The 17,365-nt window shown below is 38.2% G+C and overlaps 1 protein-coding gene across 1 annotated transcript in view; it reads right to left on the bottom strand.

Moving 5' to 3' along the window:
- ryr2b (ryanodine receptor 2b (cardiac)) overlaps positions 1-15,846 on the bottom strand; it is a 61,951-nt gene extending 46,105 nt beyond the window's left edge. Inside the window, exons 1-26 of the mRNA XM_070840611.1 lie at positions 15,799-15,846; positions 12,896-13,015; positions 12,363-12,467; positions 11,696-11,770; positions 11,493-11,571; positions 11,241-11,353; positions 10,716-10,839; positions 10,248-10,344; positions 10,095-10,169; positions 9,304-9,460; positions 8,475-8,639; positions 8,175-8,296; positions 7,760-7,925; positions 7,536-7,665; positions 7,189-7,284; positions 6,846-6,964; positions 6,328-6,461; positions 4,080-4,321; positions 2,562-2,754; positions 2,101-2,320; positions 1,766-1,870; positions 1,485-1,588; positions 1,208-1,291; positions 953-1,112; positions 548-695; positions 86-294 (exon numbers count right to left, since the gene is read on the bottom strand). Coding sequence (XP_070696712.1) covers positions 86-294; positions 548-695; positions 953-1,112; positions 1,208-1,291; positions 1,485-1,588; positions 1,766-1,870; positions 2,101-2,320; positions 2,562-2,754; positions 4,080-4,321; positions 6,328-6,461; positions 6,846-6,964; positions 7,189-7,284; positions 7,536-7,665; positions 7,760-7,925; positions 8,175-8,296; positions 8,475-8,639; positions 9,304-9,460; positions 10,095-10,169; positions 10,248-10,344; positions 10,716-10,839; positions 11,241-11,353; positions 11,493-11,571; positions 11,696-11,770; positions 12,363-12,467; positions 12,896-13,015; positions 15,799-15,846 — 3,390 coding nt within the window. The remainder of the gene's footprint in view (positions 1-85; positions 295-547; positions 696-952; positions 1,113-1,207; positions 1,292-1,484; positions 1,589-1,765; positions 1,871-2,100; positions 2,321-2,561; positions 2,755-4,079; positions 4,322-6,327; positions 6,462-6,845; positions 6,965-7,188; positions 7,285-7,535; positions 7,666-7,759; positions 7,926-8,174; positions 8,297-8,474; positions 8,640-9,303; positions 9,461-10,094; positions 10,170-10,247; positions 10,345-10,715; positions 10,840-11,240; positions 11,354-11,492; positions 11,572-11,695; positions 11,771-12,362; positions 12,468-12,895; positions 13,016-15,798) is intronic.
- Positions 15,847-17,365: the final 1,519 nt, after the last annotated feature.

Below are 17,365 nucleotides of genomic sequence, written 5' to 3' on the forward strand. Positions count from 1 at the left end.
CAAACTGTGATTTGGGCTTACTGCTGTTCTAACAACAGCTTTATATTAATGCAATGTAAAGAACGGTCATATTTGAACATCTCACCTCAAATCCATCGAATACATATGCCTGGTCATCTGAGCCGAGCTCTTTATCTGGGGTACAGCTTGGTCGGGCCCAGCCCACTCTCATATTCCCCGCTGTCACTATTTCAAATTCAAAATACCACTTCCCTTGGGTTACAGCGTACGATTTATCTGGTCTGAACACTCTGCCCTTCTCAGCAGAGAAGAGACGTGGGCTTGATAATGTGGCTGTTAACACAAGAAACAGAAAAAATATGTTTATCTGCTTAAATAATAACTGATTTGCATTCCAGTCCCATTGAACAGAACATTTGATTTGCTTTGCAAAAAAGGTGACAAATTTTGTAGTATTGTAAACATTCTGTACAAATAAGTTAAAATAAGTTTAAAAGTAGGCTAATCTTAATTAATTAAATAAATAACAACAATAAAAATGAAGTAAATTGAGCTATAATGGATAAGCTTATTATTCGAGACATACTCCGTTCCTGGTTGAGGGGCTCCAGGCTGTAACCGTAGGCCAGCAGGGTGCAGACAGCCTCTCTGACACTCTCCCTGCCTACTCTCCTAGTCTTTTCATCAAGAAGGCTGTAGGGAACAAGGTACGGGCTCCGCTTCAATTTCACATCCTAAAAATACAGACACCAAGAGGAAAAATGAGAAGCTATATTTGTCACAGAACAGAATCATTGTTTGTGTTGCCCAGCATGTTGTTGCTATGTGCAATTCTGTGCTGTGACTGAGAGACAATCTACAGGGAATACTTTTTCATATGTTTTATTCTTAAAATTATTAGTAGGGGTACATTAACATATACAAGATGTTCAAATGCAAATCCTCCTCAGCAGTGTCTGGCAAAAGCAGTAATGCTGCACAGAAAACAAACCTGTTGGACTCCATAGGTCCATCCCTGCTTGATGCGTTCTCTGGCCCATACATTATGATCATTCTCTGCCAGCAAGTTAACCACTTCCTCATGGGCTTGGCTGAGAAAAACCTTGCTCAGGTCTACTGGGGCAGGTCTATACCCACTGGGCTGCTCGTACCTGAGAAAGGGAATTGAAAAAAATGCAAGAGTGTGTCAATATTGGAAATGTCATTGAAAAAGTACAGTTAAACATAATATTTAACATGAACTTACTTGGTGGATAGTCTCATGTATTTAACTCTGTCCTCAGCGTGGTCGTCTGTTAAACCAATTTGGAAACTGAGGGCAAGGAGAGTCCTACAGTGGAAAAACACATATTCATTAATCATTAAAATAAGCCCAGACAACACACTTATTAGTTTTAAGTGTAAAATTTCAATAGCTAAAGGTCTCTTGACATACATCTGTGCATCGTGTTCAATAAATTGATCAAAATAATCAAGCAGATAAAAAGTTTTGTCCATCGTATGATGCAGACAGTGGAGCTCACCTGAGTGTGTCCTGAGCCATCTGAAGGTTCTGGTTCCTCTCCTGCTCTGACAGCTTGGAGAACTCCACCAGACAGGGATCATGCTTCTTAAGTTCATCTCTCACCTGTTTGACAACAGTTAATTGTTTTTAAGCTGCGAGTAAAACTGAGACAAGCTTCAAATCAAGCTTTGGATGGTGCCATTTTCTCTCTAGGTGACAAGATGGTACAGCGATTATTTGTAATTTCACTTATGCAATGTAATCAAATTTGAAACATTATTGATGTTTCTCTTTTCTTACAGGTCCATGTGTCCATCCAAGATCAATCTTTTCCATTGCCCATAGCTCATGGATGTTCTCAGCCATTTTTTCTCGGATATCCTCAAGTTGTGGGGGCAGTACAACCTATGAGGGTAATATGAGTATGGTCAAAATAACTAAACTACATCAATATGGTGCATTTCAACAAAAAGGCTCAACTTGGAATTGGATGTAAATAAAATATACATACATCCAATTAATATATTTTTTGTAACTCTAAAATCTCTACCTGCAAAATAAATTTGCAAATCATTTGTGTGTAATAAAACAAGTAGCAATTATGAATAAACCCCTTTGGCTATGCTGATTTTTACCTTGCTGATGTCTACTGGTGTGGGAGTAAAGGTCACTGGAGTAGTAGGTACTAAGGGGCCAATGAGCTCTTGTTTCCCTTCTGCACAATCCAAGATGTATTTCTGACATGGCTCTACCTTCAGCTTAACTCTCGGGAGCAGACCATCAGAGCATGAAGCAAAACCGGGTGGGGGCAAGAAACGAAAGCTTCCATGCCTTCCACCAAAGAGGAAACGAACCCTGATTTCCAGAAATAGGACAAGGAGGATATTTATTGTATGTATTAAGGCTTTCACAGGAACAAAAGCATGAACTGAGACAAAAATACATAAGAATAATGTTGCAGTAAACTTTTGACTCATCCCTAACATTTATTATTAATCTTTACTATAGAAAAGGGACAGCTTACTGAAAACAAAGTATAAGAATTATTGAAAACAGCATGTTAAATCAAAATGAACCAAAACACATCTGCACTGACTTGACGCCTGCAGAGAAGCTGACCACAGGATAAACTAGTCCATTATCACTGAAGTTCTCCAACATGCCCTGCACAGGAAGACCGTTGATCCGGAAGGAGATGCAAGAAGCAGTGAGGTCAAGACAGCAGCTGACCACATCGCCATCTTTCAGAAGGTGAGGGAAGGGAGAGCTCACTCTGCGGCCCACACAGCCTGACAGAAAGGAGACAAAGCTTTTAAAGTCCTCCATGTTCAGATTCCATTTTTTTTTTGTTTGTTGTTTCTCCACAGCTCAAAATGAGACAGCCTTTAAATGCAGAATAAAATATTTACTATATTCTATTAAATGAAACAACTAAAATAAAAATAAAATGCTTGTTTTTGTACTATTTTCATAAGATGGACACATTTCTGTGACATACTGTAAAGGTTGAAGCTAACATTATGCTGACATACATTTTTGGAAGATGCTTCCAGGCCCACTGTATCACTATGGTTGATATCGTAACTGTATTTAATTCTGTCATCTACAGTAGGCTATAACATGAGAGGACCAATCAGATCAATTGTTAATTCCTACAATGGAAACACTGTTTTGAATTCACTCTTACCCCATACTGGATAAGACTAAAAATTCAATGAGCCCGATGAACTGAATTAACCTTTTTCTCAAGTTTTCCTGCTTTCTGAATTGATCTCAAAGTAGTAAAAAGAATTTTTTGTTAAAAATATGTTTGCATCACTCACTGCAAGCATCAGTACTGCTGCTGCTGCTGATGATTTATTATTATCTTCTCCTCGTCTCGCTCTATGCAGTCTCAAAGGAACAAGCAGTAATATCTTACTGGCTTTCTCTGGATCATTAAGTGCTGCTGAACAATGGCAGTCTCTGCTGTTATTTCAATAGCTGCTGAAATTTCAAGTTTTCCAAACAGGCAAATTAAAAGCATCTATTTGACTGAATTTCTTTTGTTGCTCTTTTTAATTAGACATGGTAAATCTCCCATATCTAAATGAAATTCCCTAAAATTAATTTTCTATTTCAATTTGTTACATTTTTATAGCATCTCTAGATACTGTCTCAAACAGGACCCAGGAATATGAGGAGAAACATACTCTTGTCCATTTTTGCCATCTTGCCTGCAATTCTATTATGCAGTTTCTTTACCTGACCTTGTGAAAGAATTCAAGATTACAGAATACAAATCAAAACTATGCTGGGTTTTTCTTGTAAATCTTTCCTGTGGACGTGTTATCACACCTTACATTCTATCCTAGAAGACATGTTTACATTGTTTTCCTGACAGTTATGCTGGTTTATATCTGCACTTTTTATAGATATCTTGCACTCCTGGATCACAATTAAAGGCTAAGGATTAGTTAAAACACTGACTGCACACTGTTGTGCGCCGAGACAAAACCAAACAAGACGGAAATGTGGTTACACATTTTTACTTGCATATTTCAGTAAGCAAGTTCCCCAGTAGTGCTTCTACTGTACATTGAATCTTGTATCTCTTGTTTGATCTCATCCTCACCTGACCAGAGGTGAAGCCCATCAAAGCCGTAGGAGCAGAGGTCGTCTCCCACCCCGTTGCCCCCCCAGCCTTCACCCCCTGTGGGCTTGGGCTGGTAGCCATCAGTGCAAGCCCAACCAATGCGCAGGTGTGTGGGCTCAGATGTGAGGAAGGACTCGATATGATCCACAACTACCTCATAGTACCACCTCCGATGCTGGGCTGAGTCTTCTCCCATTTCCAAGAAGATGTTTGGTCTCATGCTGTGGTGGAATAATGTGCAGAAGGTACCAACATCAAACAAGAGGGCAAAAAAGAGAGAAAATAAAGTTTTTAATAAATTCATTTCGTTCAAGAATTTGAAGAAATGTTACAATTGTACAGCGACATGACTATGACCTCTTAATGGAAAAAGAACAACTAAGGAGATCAGGAAATCCTGAGAAAAGTGGAGAATTAAATGCAGTGTATGAAAATGTCTCACCACCTGTTAAAAATTCAGGTGCTAAGTTAGAAAGGTAGGATGAGGGGTTTTTATTACTGGAGTGAATTAAACTACACACTTTTTGATGGGCCAAAAATAATTGAGCTAAAAATCTAATTAATAAGAAGACCGTCTCCGGTAGATGTTTGATTTTTAACATACTGTAAGACCACATGCTGCATTTCCCTTATGCAGGATATTTGGTACTCTCTGCAGCCCACACAGAGCAAAACTCTCAAAGGTGCAGCACATTGCATTGTTGCATCACATAAATATATCAATGAATGAACAAATACAGGAACAGGCTTGTGTTTAGGTTCTCAACATATCGACATTGAAACTAAATTGCCAGAAATAATTTGGAAGCAGAATATGAGAAACAATAAGATGGAGGGGTATACGGATGAGAAAATCCCCAAGCGCGCAGAGTCTGGAGATTAAATGCCAGTTCTTATAATGACACCAACTTTGCTCTTGACAAACCTCTAATGACAGGAAGACATGACAACAGAAGGAGGGAACTAAGCAAATGGGAGAAGGTAACAGTAAAAAAAGTATGACTTGGTTAAGATGATACAAGAGATTGGAAATTAAAGTGAATAAGAATAATAGATGAAGAAAAAAGAATAGGAAAAAAGCATATGGAAGAATTGACTAAATGTGGTGGGCAGGGAGGAGAAGATGGAAAAGACAAAATTGATGAAATAAAAGAAATGAGAATGAAGGCAGATGCACTAATGGAGCACTTAGTAAAAGTGATGGAATGAAAAATGGTTTTAGGAGGAAGAAAGAGCTGGGGAATGAACAGAGTAGGTGGGAAGAATATGAAACAAAATAAGCTGTAAAAGGCCTGAGGAGCAAAATGGGCTGCTGAAAAAGAAAAGCGTGATAAAAGGCAGCAGCTGCTGAGGAAAAAAGGGCAGGTGAAGTTAAGAAAGAAAAACAAGCTCAAAGAAAAAAGGGAAACTGACTACAAAAATCAGACTGGCGGAGTGAGCCAAAATATTTAAAGACAGAAGAAGAACATAAAATGATTAAACTGTCTAAAAAGTGTTCAAAGATGAACTCTGTTGAGCCATGCCATCTCAGGCAGCGGGCAACTTTTCCAAAGTCTCACTGGAAGAGGTTGAGATGAAGACATCTGTGCAGCGACATTTTTGGTCTGATCTATTCAGACAGAAAGAATTGGAGCAGCAAATGTAGAGACAAGACTGAAGGAGAGAAGTACTTCTTCAACGCAATCCAGTAGAGATAAGTAAGAGCTACACTGTGGCCAAATCTGAAGTATTTCTTGTATCAAGGAATGCGGACATCACTACAGATGGGAAACTGTGATTAAAGGATACCAAAGCCCACGGTAGAGAGATCTCTTCAGTTGAGCAATCGGCTAAATAAATGCACAAGCAAGCAAATGAGAAGAACTACAGGGAAAATGAAAAGCCCTAATGCAGTGGTTCTCCAAGGCTAAATAAAAGAAAGGACATGGAACATGGAAAGATGCACTCTCCACAACAGACTTCTTTTACATGCACTCTTGAGTTAGAGCAAATCATAGATCTAATTTTGATATCTTTTCTATATCCGATTTTTGTGTGGAGTGAATGGCACAATTAAGCATAATAAGGAATAATACAATAATAATAATAATAAAAGGAATAATACAATAATAATAAGGAATTCAGAAAAAACAGTGACTGTAAAATGATGGGACATATTGGAACAAAAACAAATGGCTCAGAGACAAAACAGAATAGTCCTATTTAGAGAAAATATTGTAAATTGTACCTGGTGACCTGATTAGTCAGACGTGTTTGGAGCAGCAAGTCTCTGTCTGGCAGCAGGTTGTCACAGATGAGGTTCTGATTGGACCTCACCGCCACACCATGGCACACACACAGAGAGCACAGCACCTCCAGCACCTGCAACACAACCTGTCAGCACTTCAGCCAGCAATAGTTCAATAACACATGGAAATTATTCCGCATTAGGAAGCAGATGAAAAACTGCTATTATAGCCGCAATGCCTGTTTGTATGTTTTTGCACCGGAGAAACACTTACATCAGTACATTTTCAAACCATGTTGCAAATGGATAAATTGCAAGCAAATTTTGAGATGTAAAGTAAGAAATAATGGTGTGTTTTTCACTAAACTCCACATTTAGTTGAGCTACTGGATTTCATCCAATACAAGCAGAAATAGCATGACAATAACTGGTAATTTTGCTCCAATTACTGATAAAGCATGCTCATTACTTCTCACAATTTTATCTTCAAGCATATAAAAAACCCCTGCATACGCTACCTTGTAGTTGCGTCCATGCTTGTCTAGAAAAGAGATGATGGAATGAATGTGTCCTTCTTTGATGGCATTGAGTGCTTCAGGACTTTCGACCAGGACACATTGCAGAACCTCCAAGACTCCTGTACATAGCAGTATTGCTCATTACCATATTTACTGTTTATATTTCTATATTTTGCTAAGCTGAGATAAGATGTGATAGCTAATGTCAGAAATACTCCAACCAGATGACAGTGTTTACTTGGAATATTTCACTATATAATCACTTATGTAAAACGACTCAAAAATATCAACATTTTGAATTTATTTAACGTTGCAAATTCACAATAAGACAACTCCAACCAACCAGAGGAGGCCTCCAGGCGGTCTAGCCTGCTAATCAGCCAGTCAAGGGAACCTGAGAACCGCGCACAGTTTCCACGGTTTCCACGAACAAGAGCAGCTGGAAAAAACAAGGAAACATTAGAAACACAACTAATATTTCATGCAAAACGGCAGAATTAAATTTATGGATCATCCTTAAGACAGGTATTTCAAGCAAAAGGCATTTAACTTGATTATTAACAGCTTAATAGATATCAAGGAGGAAAAAAATTGTATCCATTGGATATCTGTGTCAGTAGATAATCAATGGTGTGGTATTGAAAATGAGAAAGTGGCATGTGAGTCATGAAGTGGAGTGCTAATTCTCACCCAATAGCTCATAGAAATGGTTGAGTATGGTCTCCCACTCTCCTCTGTCACTCTGAGCACACTCAGCAAAATGAGAAGCACTATATTGGTGTAGATGGTCAATACAATCTAGGACCAAATCTATCACACCCTGAGAAGAAAAGCAAAAAAGAAGAAAACTTATGAAACCGTGACAAATATATCACATGTAGGACCAATTTACCCTTTCACACATATAGATTTACCTCTTCCTGAAACATGTTCTGCCGATTCTTTAGCGCTTTCATGATGTTCTGTTTAGCTTCCCGGGTTAGCCGCTCTGGTGGAGGCTGAAAATAGTTGATTAGATCCTGCAGACTATGTGTCACTATCTCCATTGGCAGGCTGACTGACGTGAGGTTCCCTTGTTGACTGACATCACCCAGTTTCCTAAAGAAAAGGTGGGTTTAGTATAATGCAGCATTATGTCATAGAGATGATTAGTTTCTCAGCAATACCAGACTTCCAAATCTTTTTGCTATTGTTAAAAGACGTTGGTTTGCAGAAGGTTAGAAATTGACCGGTATGAATGGCCCTTGCAATTTTCTATGATAATTATGCCATGTTATCCTTAAAAAGAGTCTAAGGACAAGATATATACTGAAAGACATTGTAGAGTACCTGATAAAACTAGTGAAGAGGAGAATAGCACTCCGGATGAGTCTAGCAGTGTGATATTCTGCTCTCTGAGATCGGGACAGCGTCAGCCCATCGTCCATATGACCCTCACTGTGCAAGATGGCCTGGAAACACATCATTTACAATGATTTCCTACTGACCTTTTCAGTATGTTTAAGCGCAATTCAGTAAATTTTAACATTCCACATTGATGCAAGATAGTCGGTATAGAAAATGAACAATTTCCTTAATGAATAATGATTCTATAACAATAATAATAATAATTTCTATCTCAAGGTTTACCCTTCGCTGAGCCACTCCCATCCGTGTCGATTTGGCATCAATAGCTTGGTAGGTGAGCCAGAGCCCAGAGTCTACATGCTGAACATAACAAATGGAGTCTCCATACTTGATCTCTGGGACCCCCATGCCATCGGCATTACTCTTCGTACCAGTGTCAAGCTTCTCCTACCAAAAAAAAAAAAAAAAATACTGTTATATTATCACAAATGGGTTTCTCTGATAATACACTGAACTGATCATAACTTGAAAACTGTATTACACAAATGACCTTCAGCTTTTGTATGGAATCAGATTTGTTTCAAAAGTTTCAAGCAAAACTTATTAAAAGTCAATGAAAATAAATGGATTTGAGAGAGAAAAAAAATGAACTCAAGCAAAAAATTATAACCTTCAAAATAAAAAATGTCTCTTGAAAACAATTAACTGTCTTTTATTTTGTTCAAGGATGTAGTTTTGCTCTCGCCCTCTCTCTCTTTTGGTTACGCTTCTTGCTTTTTCGTTTGCGCTGCCAGATTCTTTGTTTGAGTTTTGAACCTATCGTGTGGGCGGGCTCTTTCAAGGGCGCGTTCCTATTGGCTGTTGAGTTTTTGAGCGACACAGCTGTGACCCGGAGGTTGTTCCCCTGTTTGTTTGAATTGACTATTTTGAAGGTTATAATTTTTAGCTTGAGTTCATTTTTTTCTCTCTCAAATCCATTTATTTTGATTGACTTTTAATAAGTTTTGCTTGAAACTTTTGAAACAAATCTGATTCCATACTTTTGAATTAAGACTTTATCACAGAAGCCTTAAAAAAAAAAAGTTCAGTGTATTTTCATTTGACTCCTGACCTTCGACGATCGAAAGCAGAAGGAGGTGGTGTTGACGTCAGCCTTGTCCCGGTCAACCAGATGCAGGCCCTTCTCCTCTGTAAGACCCAAGTACCTCCCAGTTGTCATATGGCACAGTCGGAAAGGCTGACCCCAGCATGTATGCCTACCGCTCCAACTGAGGAGCATCAAGATGGTAAATGGTCTGTATTAGTATAGCGCCGTTCTAGTCAATTTCAACTACTCAAAGTGTTTTTACATTACATCCTCATTTACACATCATTCATATGTGAGGCATCTAAATTAGAGGAGATTATTCTTTTATACACATTCAGACACTGAAGCTATGGTGGGCGAGCTATTGATGGACAACCCACTCTAACTCTGCGCCACAGCCGCCCTTGAGCATTGTGTTTTCTGTTGCTTTTGATTTCCTTTGACAGAAACTGAACAGTCCACAAAATTTAGTTTTCCGATTTATTGTTGAAACAGCAGGGCAGCAAGCAGGGAACACACAACCCAGCCTTTGTGTGCAAAAACAGCAGAAAGAGACACCCCGCTCTGGAGGTGACCAGCAGCAGTCTTGGTAACATAATACTCCCTCTATGGTCTTAGCTACAGCCTAATGAATGTATGTGTACATTATTTTCTTATTTCTCCATAAGATAAAAAAAAAAATAAAACAATATAAATATTTTCAAACTTTGATGGTGTTTTCAAACAATAAGCTTAAAACACTAGTCATTTATATGAGACTAAATATTAGTTAAAATGTGCAAGTGTGTGTATCCCCACATCCCATGTGTACTTACACAACACGCAGAATCTCCAGCCTCCAGAGAGAGCGGGCATGGCTGGAGACTGATCCCATCTCATAATGCATTACCCTAGATTAAGCAAAAAGACATGAGCACAGAAGTAAAGGATGCACTGCCAAGCCAACATGAGAGGTGTTTTCAACTAACCTTTGCAGCTCCTCTCCCTGCTCTCTGGACGGAATAGTCAGACATGCGTCACTGTGGCTGTGGAGTAGCCGCAAAGTGTCACCACCCTTCAGGTATCCTAGAATTAGAACCAAAGACACCTGTAATCTCCAATGAAAAAGGCATTTTACTACATCCTTGAAAAAGCCCATTTGTTGGCTGTAACTGATACCTAAACAAGGGCAACTACTCCAAGTGAAATAGCACAGAGGTTACACTTCATAGTAAATGGCATTTGAAGGCATTTGAACACTCAACCTGATTCTGACTCATCGCCAGTTTGTAAAAAAAGAAGAAAAAAAAAAAGGGAAATCACTTATAGCTGGATTACCCCTTCTCATATTTCTTGGACACAACATTCAGTTGGATTATATCATTTTAGGGATTGATAGTTTTTTTTGTTTTTTTTTATGTGCTTAGAAAGAAAAAAAAAAAACAAAGGAAACTTGCCTTGAGCAACTCCACCTCCAGAGCAGATGGGAGCAACACTCCAGAGAGTCTGCTGGAAGGCTGCATTAACAATCAGGCTGTCACTCAAGCTTTTGTTGTCAAATGCTGTGCCAAAGGACAGGTGCTGGGAAGAAACAAAATGCTAATAACAAAAATGCCAATAACAAAAGGGCTAATCAAGAGTAATACAGCTTCTGATTTTCCTACGGCAATAGTTGTTATCATAAACAATTATGCTATCAACTCATCACAGGCAGCAAGATCACGTTAATCAAGTTAAATCAAAGGCAATTAAACCAATGACATAAATGGTAGTTTCTGATTCTGGAAAGTTTAGATGAGGAAGAAATGCAAAAGAACACATTCAGCTAACCAACTTCAAATGTTTTATAAGTAGTCATTTATTATTTCTTTAAAGAAAAGATGGGGTTAGACCGTTTGGCAATTGAAATAGATTGAAATATTCAAAGCAGATTATTTTTGTCATCCAAGAATAAAAAAAAATTCACTCATTTACTGACTCACCAAATATCTCTCCGAGGACACACTGACCAGTATGAGGTCATCTCCAACACGCACTTTCTCACCCTCCGACCTCTGTCTGGATGCTGGGTGGACGGTCCACCAACATGTCTCACCTGAGCAGCACACACAGAATATACACAAGTATACATGAGTTTACATAACAAAATAGTATTATCATAAAAAAGAAATTAAACAAGAAAAAAATACCAATTACAATTTTCACCTGTTTGAAATGATTCAGCAACACAATACCTGCTTTATCTTCTTGCAGACCAACATCAAAAGCCAGCTTGTCAGTCGAAGAGTGGGATGAAGCCAAGCAGCTGAGATACTGTGTGTGAAAAAACAATACATATATATTTCAGAGATCAAATCTGAAAAACAATGATACACCTTTTAGTAAAATAAGACTTAAACCTTCTGATTTCTATCTGTAGTATATCAAGATGACTCACCATGCCACTGTACGAGTGCAGGAACAACACTGCCTGGCCATACAGAAGGGTGCGATGGCTTCCTCCAGCTCCCACCTGTGAAATCACAGCGTTGCAGAACTCATAGTATGAGTAAACACAATAATAGTGGTGTGAAAAGTGAATAAACTCAAAAAGGAAATAAACAGAAACAAAGACTAAATGAAAAAAGAATTATCATATATAAACATAAAGCAAATTAAAAAAACACTCAACATAAAATGTGTGCTTCATTTAGTTTGCTTCTTCTTTGTCAGCACCAGCTGTTCGAAATTCACAATAGCGTCTTTGTCAGTGTTACAAGATTGTGTTAACCTTGTTGCTCCAGATGAGTAAATACAGCCCAAATCCCTCTCAAATCATCTCTTCTTCCTTCTGTATACTCATCAACAGTTTACAGAATACTACAGTTAAGTACAATAACATGCATTTTACTTATCATTGCGAATGAGGATGATATGATGTTTAACCTTGCAACTTACTGTGGCTGCAATGTTTTGGAAATATTTTGAAAGTGTTGTAGTATCTTAAAATTCCAATTCAATATTTATGCTAATTAAATCCCATTCATACTGTAACAGCTAGTAGTTATGATGTTTGTTTCATGAGCGCTGAGATGCATTGGAAGAAGAGAAGAGAGGACTCTCACCTCTGCAGCCAGGTGCTCACTGTTGGCCAGCATCTCCTGTAGGGCTCTGACAGAGAGACACTGGGCCAGGACGAAGCCGCAAACAGACAAGTCTGGTGGCACATTCTGTTAGAAATATAAAGACATGTGTCACAGCAAGCAGGAAACTGGGCAGTCCAAAGTGGGGAGAAAAGGGGGGTCTGGTACACACAAAGAAAGACAAATACATGAATTATTAGGGGAAAAAAGTTAATTAAGAGGTGAATTAAGAGCAGGAGACTATGAGAAAATAAACTTTTAGATACTTTACAACTACATACTGTTCAGACACAACTCATTAACACGTGTAGAGACTTTTATAACTTGTACTTATACATTCTTGATAGTATAGTTTAAATGTTTGATAACCATACATCTTGTTGTTAAACATACAAAAGGATGCAATATTTCTGTACAGACTAAATTATGAGAAACTGTAAATTTTTGCACAGCTCTCTTTTATTACTCCACATAAAAATGATGAAGTGTGACCACAGTTGACGGTGACACTTTACCTTGCAGTTAGAGGTGGATTCAAGCCTGCACAGTCTGTTGCCAAATCCCTCGGCAGCAAGACAGAGCTTCACATGTTCCTCCTGAGAGGTGAAGGTACTTTGCAAAACCACCTCATCTCCCTGACAAAAACACACACACATAGATCACAGCCGTAAGCGAACACCTTCATGTGCATAAGATTCCCACATACTAAGAAAGCAACACATTTGAAGGGTGATTGCAGATCAAGATTGGACTGATTTGTTTGCAAAGACAAAAGCTGGTACATTATAGAACTTCATAATGCCAAAAAAACATAAAAAATAACAATCAAGCACTGAGTATTCCCTGAAAAAGGTTCTAAAACAGCTTTTAGCCCAAGGCTCCCTACAACTCTCTACTGAATTTAATATGAATACAATTATTTTAGGGGGGTTAACAGATATGGTGACCCAACATTCAGTGATAGTATGAATTTCCCTGCGCTGGAAGTGTTTTTTCCACCACTCTGTATTCACAGTTTCTTTAAACTCTGCCTTTGATATCATGTAACAGAGAAGCACAGGACTATCCAAAGTGATGTTACAATCAACATTGTGAGTAATCATGTTCTGTCCTTTTTGGCATGGTGGACACGTCTTAATACTAAATTACTTACTTGCTTCATCCTCCGCTGCCATCCACTTTTTAATCAAAGAATCAGATTTTTTCAAACAGTTCTCAATCTTTTGTACTGATGGTTTAACAAGGAGAGTTTCATGCTCATCCAAACAGTAGAAGTGCTCCAACTGTGAGGAATTTTGACTTTGTCTATGGTATGACGTTTCATTCTCTGATCATTCATATCATATACGGGACATCATTTAATCTTATCAGCTTAATGCTTTTGAGGGAGGACTCCCAGTGTTTGGAGAAAGTTGAAGTGAAAAATAAGGTGTGCCAAAGTAGTAGATTAGGCTGCTGTTGTTTCAGTATGCCAGATACATATTTAATCAACATGTCATGTTTTCTGCAATTATGAACATGTATTTTAGTATCCACATTAAGCATCTAAGCCCAAAAATTGATGTAGACCGGATTAAGTGCTGTCAAACATCAACCATAATTACAATGCATCATAAGAATTAAATAATAAAAAGTGATGCATTCAGGTTAGGTATCATGGACACTGTTAATTTCGAAATTCTTAAGTGATTTCTTGCCATTGTAACTTGTGCACAGAGTATGTTTTTAATGCACATTTTTGTTTTTATCCCTGATTGTTAAAACTTAGAGGGACAAGTGCCCCTAAAAATAAATGTAAGTGTGTTGCTCTGCTTAGGTATCAGTGAGACATGATCTAGCCCTACTGTAAATGCATGTACAGTAGATCTCTGTCACCTAAAATTTATCTTATCTTCTTTTAAATGCCAAATGGAGCACGTTAAAGGAATTAAGCTTTTCACATCTATTTAAGGAACTGCAGAGAGGGACAACAGGCGACTGGTCTCCAAAGTCCACCCAGAAGCACCAACACCTCTCCGTACCCAGGCTGCACACCTCCATATTGGGAAGATACTGCACTGTCTGACCCCTGATTCACCCAACTTTCCACTTCTCATATCAGCGGTACTCTGCAATCAGTCAAACACACTATCCAGCACTGAGGCACTGTGTGGCATTCAGATGGCAAGAGGACTCAGTTCTTCTTCAAGGTACATTTGATAAGTGAAAATTCAGCACTCTATGAGACTTCATCCAAATGTCCAAAGCCCTGGCAATAGCAAACGCATGTTAACTGTAAGAGGCTTTAAAAACTCTAGATTTGGAACTTCTGGGACAAAAAGCTGAGATGTTTTTGTTCTTCACAAATGCCATGTATTTGACCCGTGTGGCAATTATGTTGCCGCCTGCTGTCGTCTACAAACTCATTCAATCAAGATTCTTCAGGATCTGGGTGGTTTCCCATCTCAGCTGAACAATTTCCTGAGAGAAACCTTGCATTTAATGTAATAATGTATGACAGATGGCCACATTGTAATTTCATACTGTGGATCGATCTTGCAAAATGACTTTGCCCCCAATCTGAATACCGGGTTGAGTAACCATCTGCATCACTGCCTGTGTGAGTATGTGCATGTGTCTCATATCCACACCAGACACTCTGGCTGTGACATGCCCTTATCATAGGGCAAAGATAACAAGCTGTGAGACAACGTGAAACTGGGGAATAAAGATAGCATCTTGCAGTGAAGAGGAAAAAGGCCCTTTGTGGGCTTCCTTTACCGTCAGTGACTAAAAAAAAAACGGCTGCTGGGAGCTGTGCACAAAAAGTAATGCAAATTAGAGAATTAAATATTATTGATATTACTGTATACATATTATGTCATTTAATTATGTCATTTATACCTATAAATAACACAGTATTGGTAAAAGAACATGAAATTACCAACTTTTAATTGAAAGCCTTGGGCCGTGCATCATAAGGTCAAGACTGTTTTTGACAGATCCCTACTTAATACTACTTGATATTAAATTATTATGTTAATCAAAAAAAGCAACAACAGGCCACTAAAAAGGAGGCGATAATAAAACTGAGGTGGTAAAACAGTGGAATTAAATATCCTGAAGCTCCTTAGGTTGGGGTTCATTTTTTAAAAAAGTGGTCAGATTTAATTAGACTGCAGTGGCTAAACATTGAGTTTACACATTAAACAGCTATTTTGTGCATCCCAAAACTCTAACTTGCACCTACACAAACAAAATGTTACCTTTGAAATATGATTCAAGCTCTTTTTAAACATAAAAATGTGAGCTGTTACTCACTGGCTCCCATCCAACGAGCTAGCTTAAGTTACTAATTGGAGCTAATTTTGTTAGCTTTGCTAGCATGGCCTCTCCAAGCATTAGCCGTTAAGTTTAACGGTAAAGATGGCGGACTCACCGTTCGTAGAAAGTGGACTTCATCGTCGCCCTCCACAGTGTCAGACATTATTTCAGCCAAACAGGCCTCATTGGACTCACCTCAGAGATATTGGTGCCACTGGAGGTGACAGAGGAGCACTGGAGAGGAGGAACGAGGTGTACTGCTGTAAATGTGAGGGCGGAGTCCGCCGGTCGGAGCAGGGCCTGCCTGACTCCATTTTTCTTTTTTGAGGAACATTACTCTATGTCAAGCGAAGAAATAATTAACCTTCTGTTGCATGAATTATTATTCAAACATGATTAAAAAATGTTTAATGCGTTTTTATTGCTTAAAATTGCTTAAAAATGGAAATTGAAAAAAAAAATGAAGGTAAGTTGTTGGTAAATTGTTGCCATACAGCAGCAATAAGCTGTTGTGGAATTGTGCATCACACCTTGAAATTAATATAATATAATATAATATAATACAATATAATATAATACAAAAGTCGGCCAATGTATAGTTTGGGTGGAATATCGCAGTGCCTTCTGTTAAAACTGTGGTTTCTGATAAAGTAATTTATAGATTATACTTTACACTTACAAAATGTCTATGATTACAAAATATGAATAAAAATAATCTTTTTTCCTTTTTAAACCTAATCAAAAGCTGTAAACATAGTGCCAGAGTAGCCTGATAGTACAAGAGACTGCCTCTCTGGGAGAGGGCCAGGCTCAGGTCCAGAGTGCAGCCTGTGCCTGTCCGGAGGCTTCGCTCAATGCACGTAGCTGTCATATGGCAGCAAATCAATTTTACCACTTTACAAAAAAAAGTATCACATCTAAATTGGTTTTGATTATGAAAGTTACAAGTTAACTTACCCCCAGATATTATTTCAGTGTTTCTTTTCAGAGAATTTTGCCTGAATATTGAACAGTTAGAGACCTTCTTAGGGTCACGTCTCCATGGAAAAAAGACATTCAACCAGAATTGAGTAGTGATTTGATCTATACAATTACTTGTCCTAACATAGTAAAGGACCACCTTTTTCGCAACTAAAAAGTAAAATATGGATTTTATATTACTGCCTTTTAGTAAAAATTAGATAAAGTAATCGTTGCTATATGGCAACGACATGCAATCGAGTGTTATGGTACTAGCATCCTCTTCAACCAGCAGTTTATACACTCAGATGCTAGTTAATGAGTTACACCTACGAGCTAAAACTAATGTAGTCTAATACAACAGCCCTGCAAACACTCCTACCTTCAGGTTATAATGTTCACTTTTTGTTGAAACTGTTTAGAGAGGTGTACATTCAACTGTATGGCTATGTTGAAGGATGTAATGAACTGTGGCCTACTTTGTTATACTGGTGGGCGTTTCTGTTAATTTGTCCACCCCATTTGTATCAGTGGCTAGGCTAAATAATAGATAAACTTCTCAGATATTTCCATTTGATTTCCCCCACAGCCTTTTCTCTAGAGACACTGTCTGGTCAAAATTCTTCTTTGACTAATGCTGAGAAACTTTTGTATTTGGAAAATTAACAGATGGATTTCTGTGAATTTTGCTTTTGATATTTATTTCCTGTGGACGTATACTG

This window comes from Pempheris klunzingeri, chromosome 12, assembly GCF_042242105.1.
Source record: "Pempheris klunzingeri isolate RE-2024b chromosome 12, fPemKlu1.hap1, whole genome shotgun sequence".
Taxonomy (NCBI): Eukaryota; Metazoa; Chordata; class Actinopteri; order Acropomatiformes; family Pempheridae; genus Pempheris; species Pempheris klunzingeri.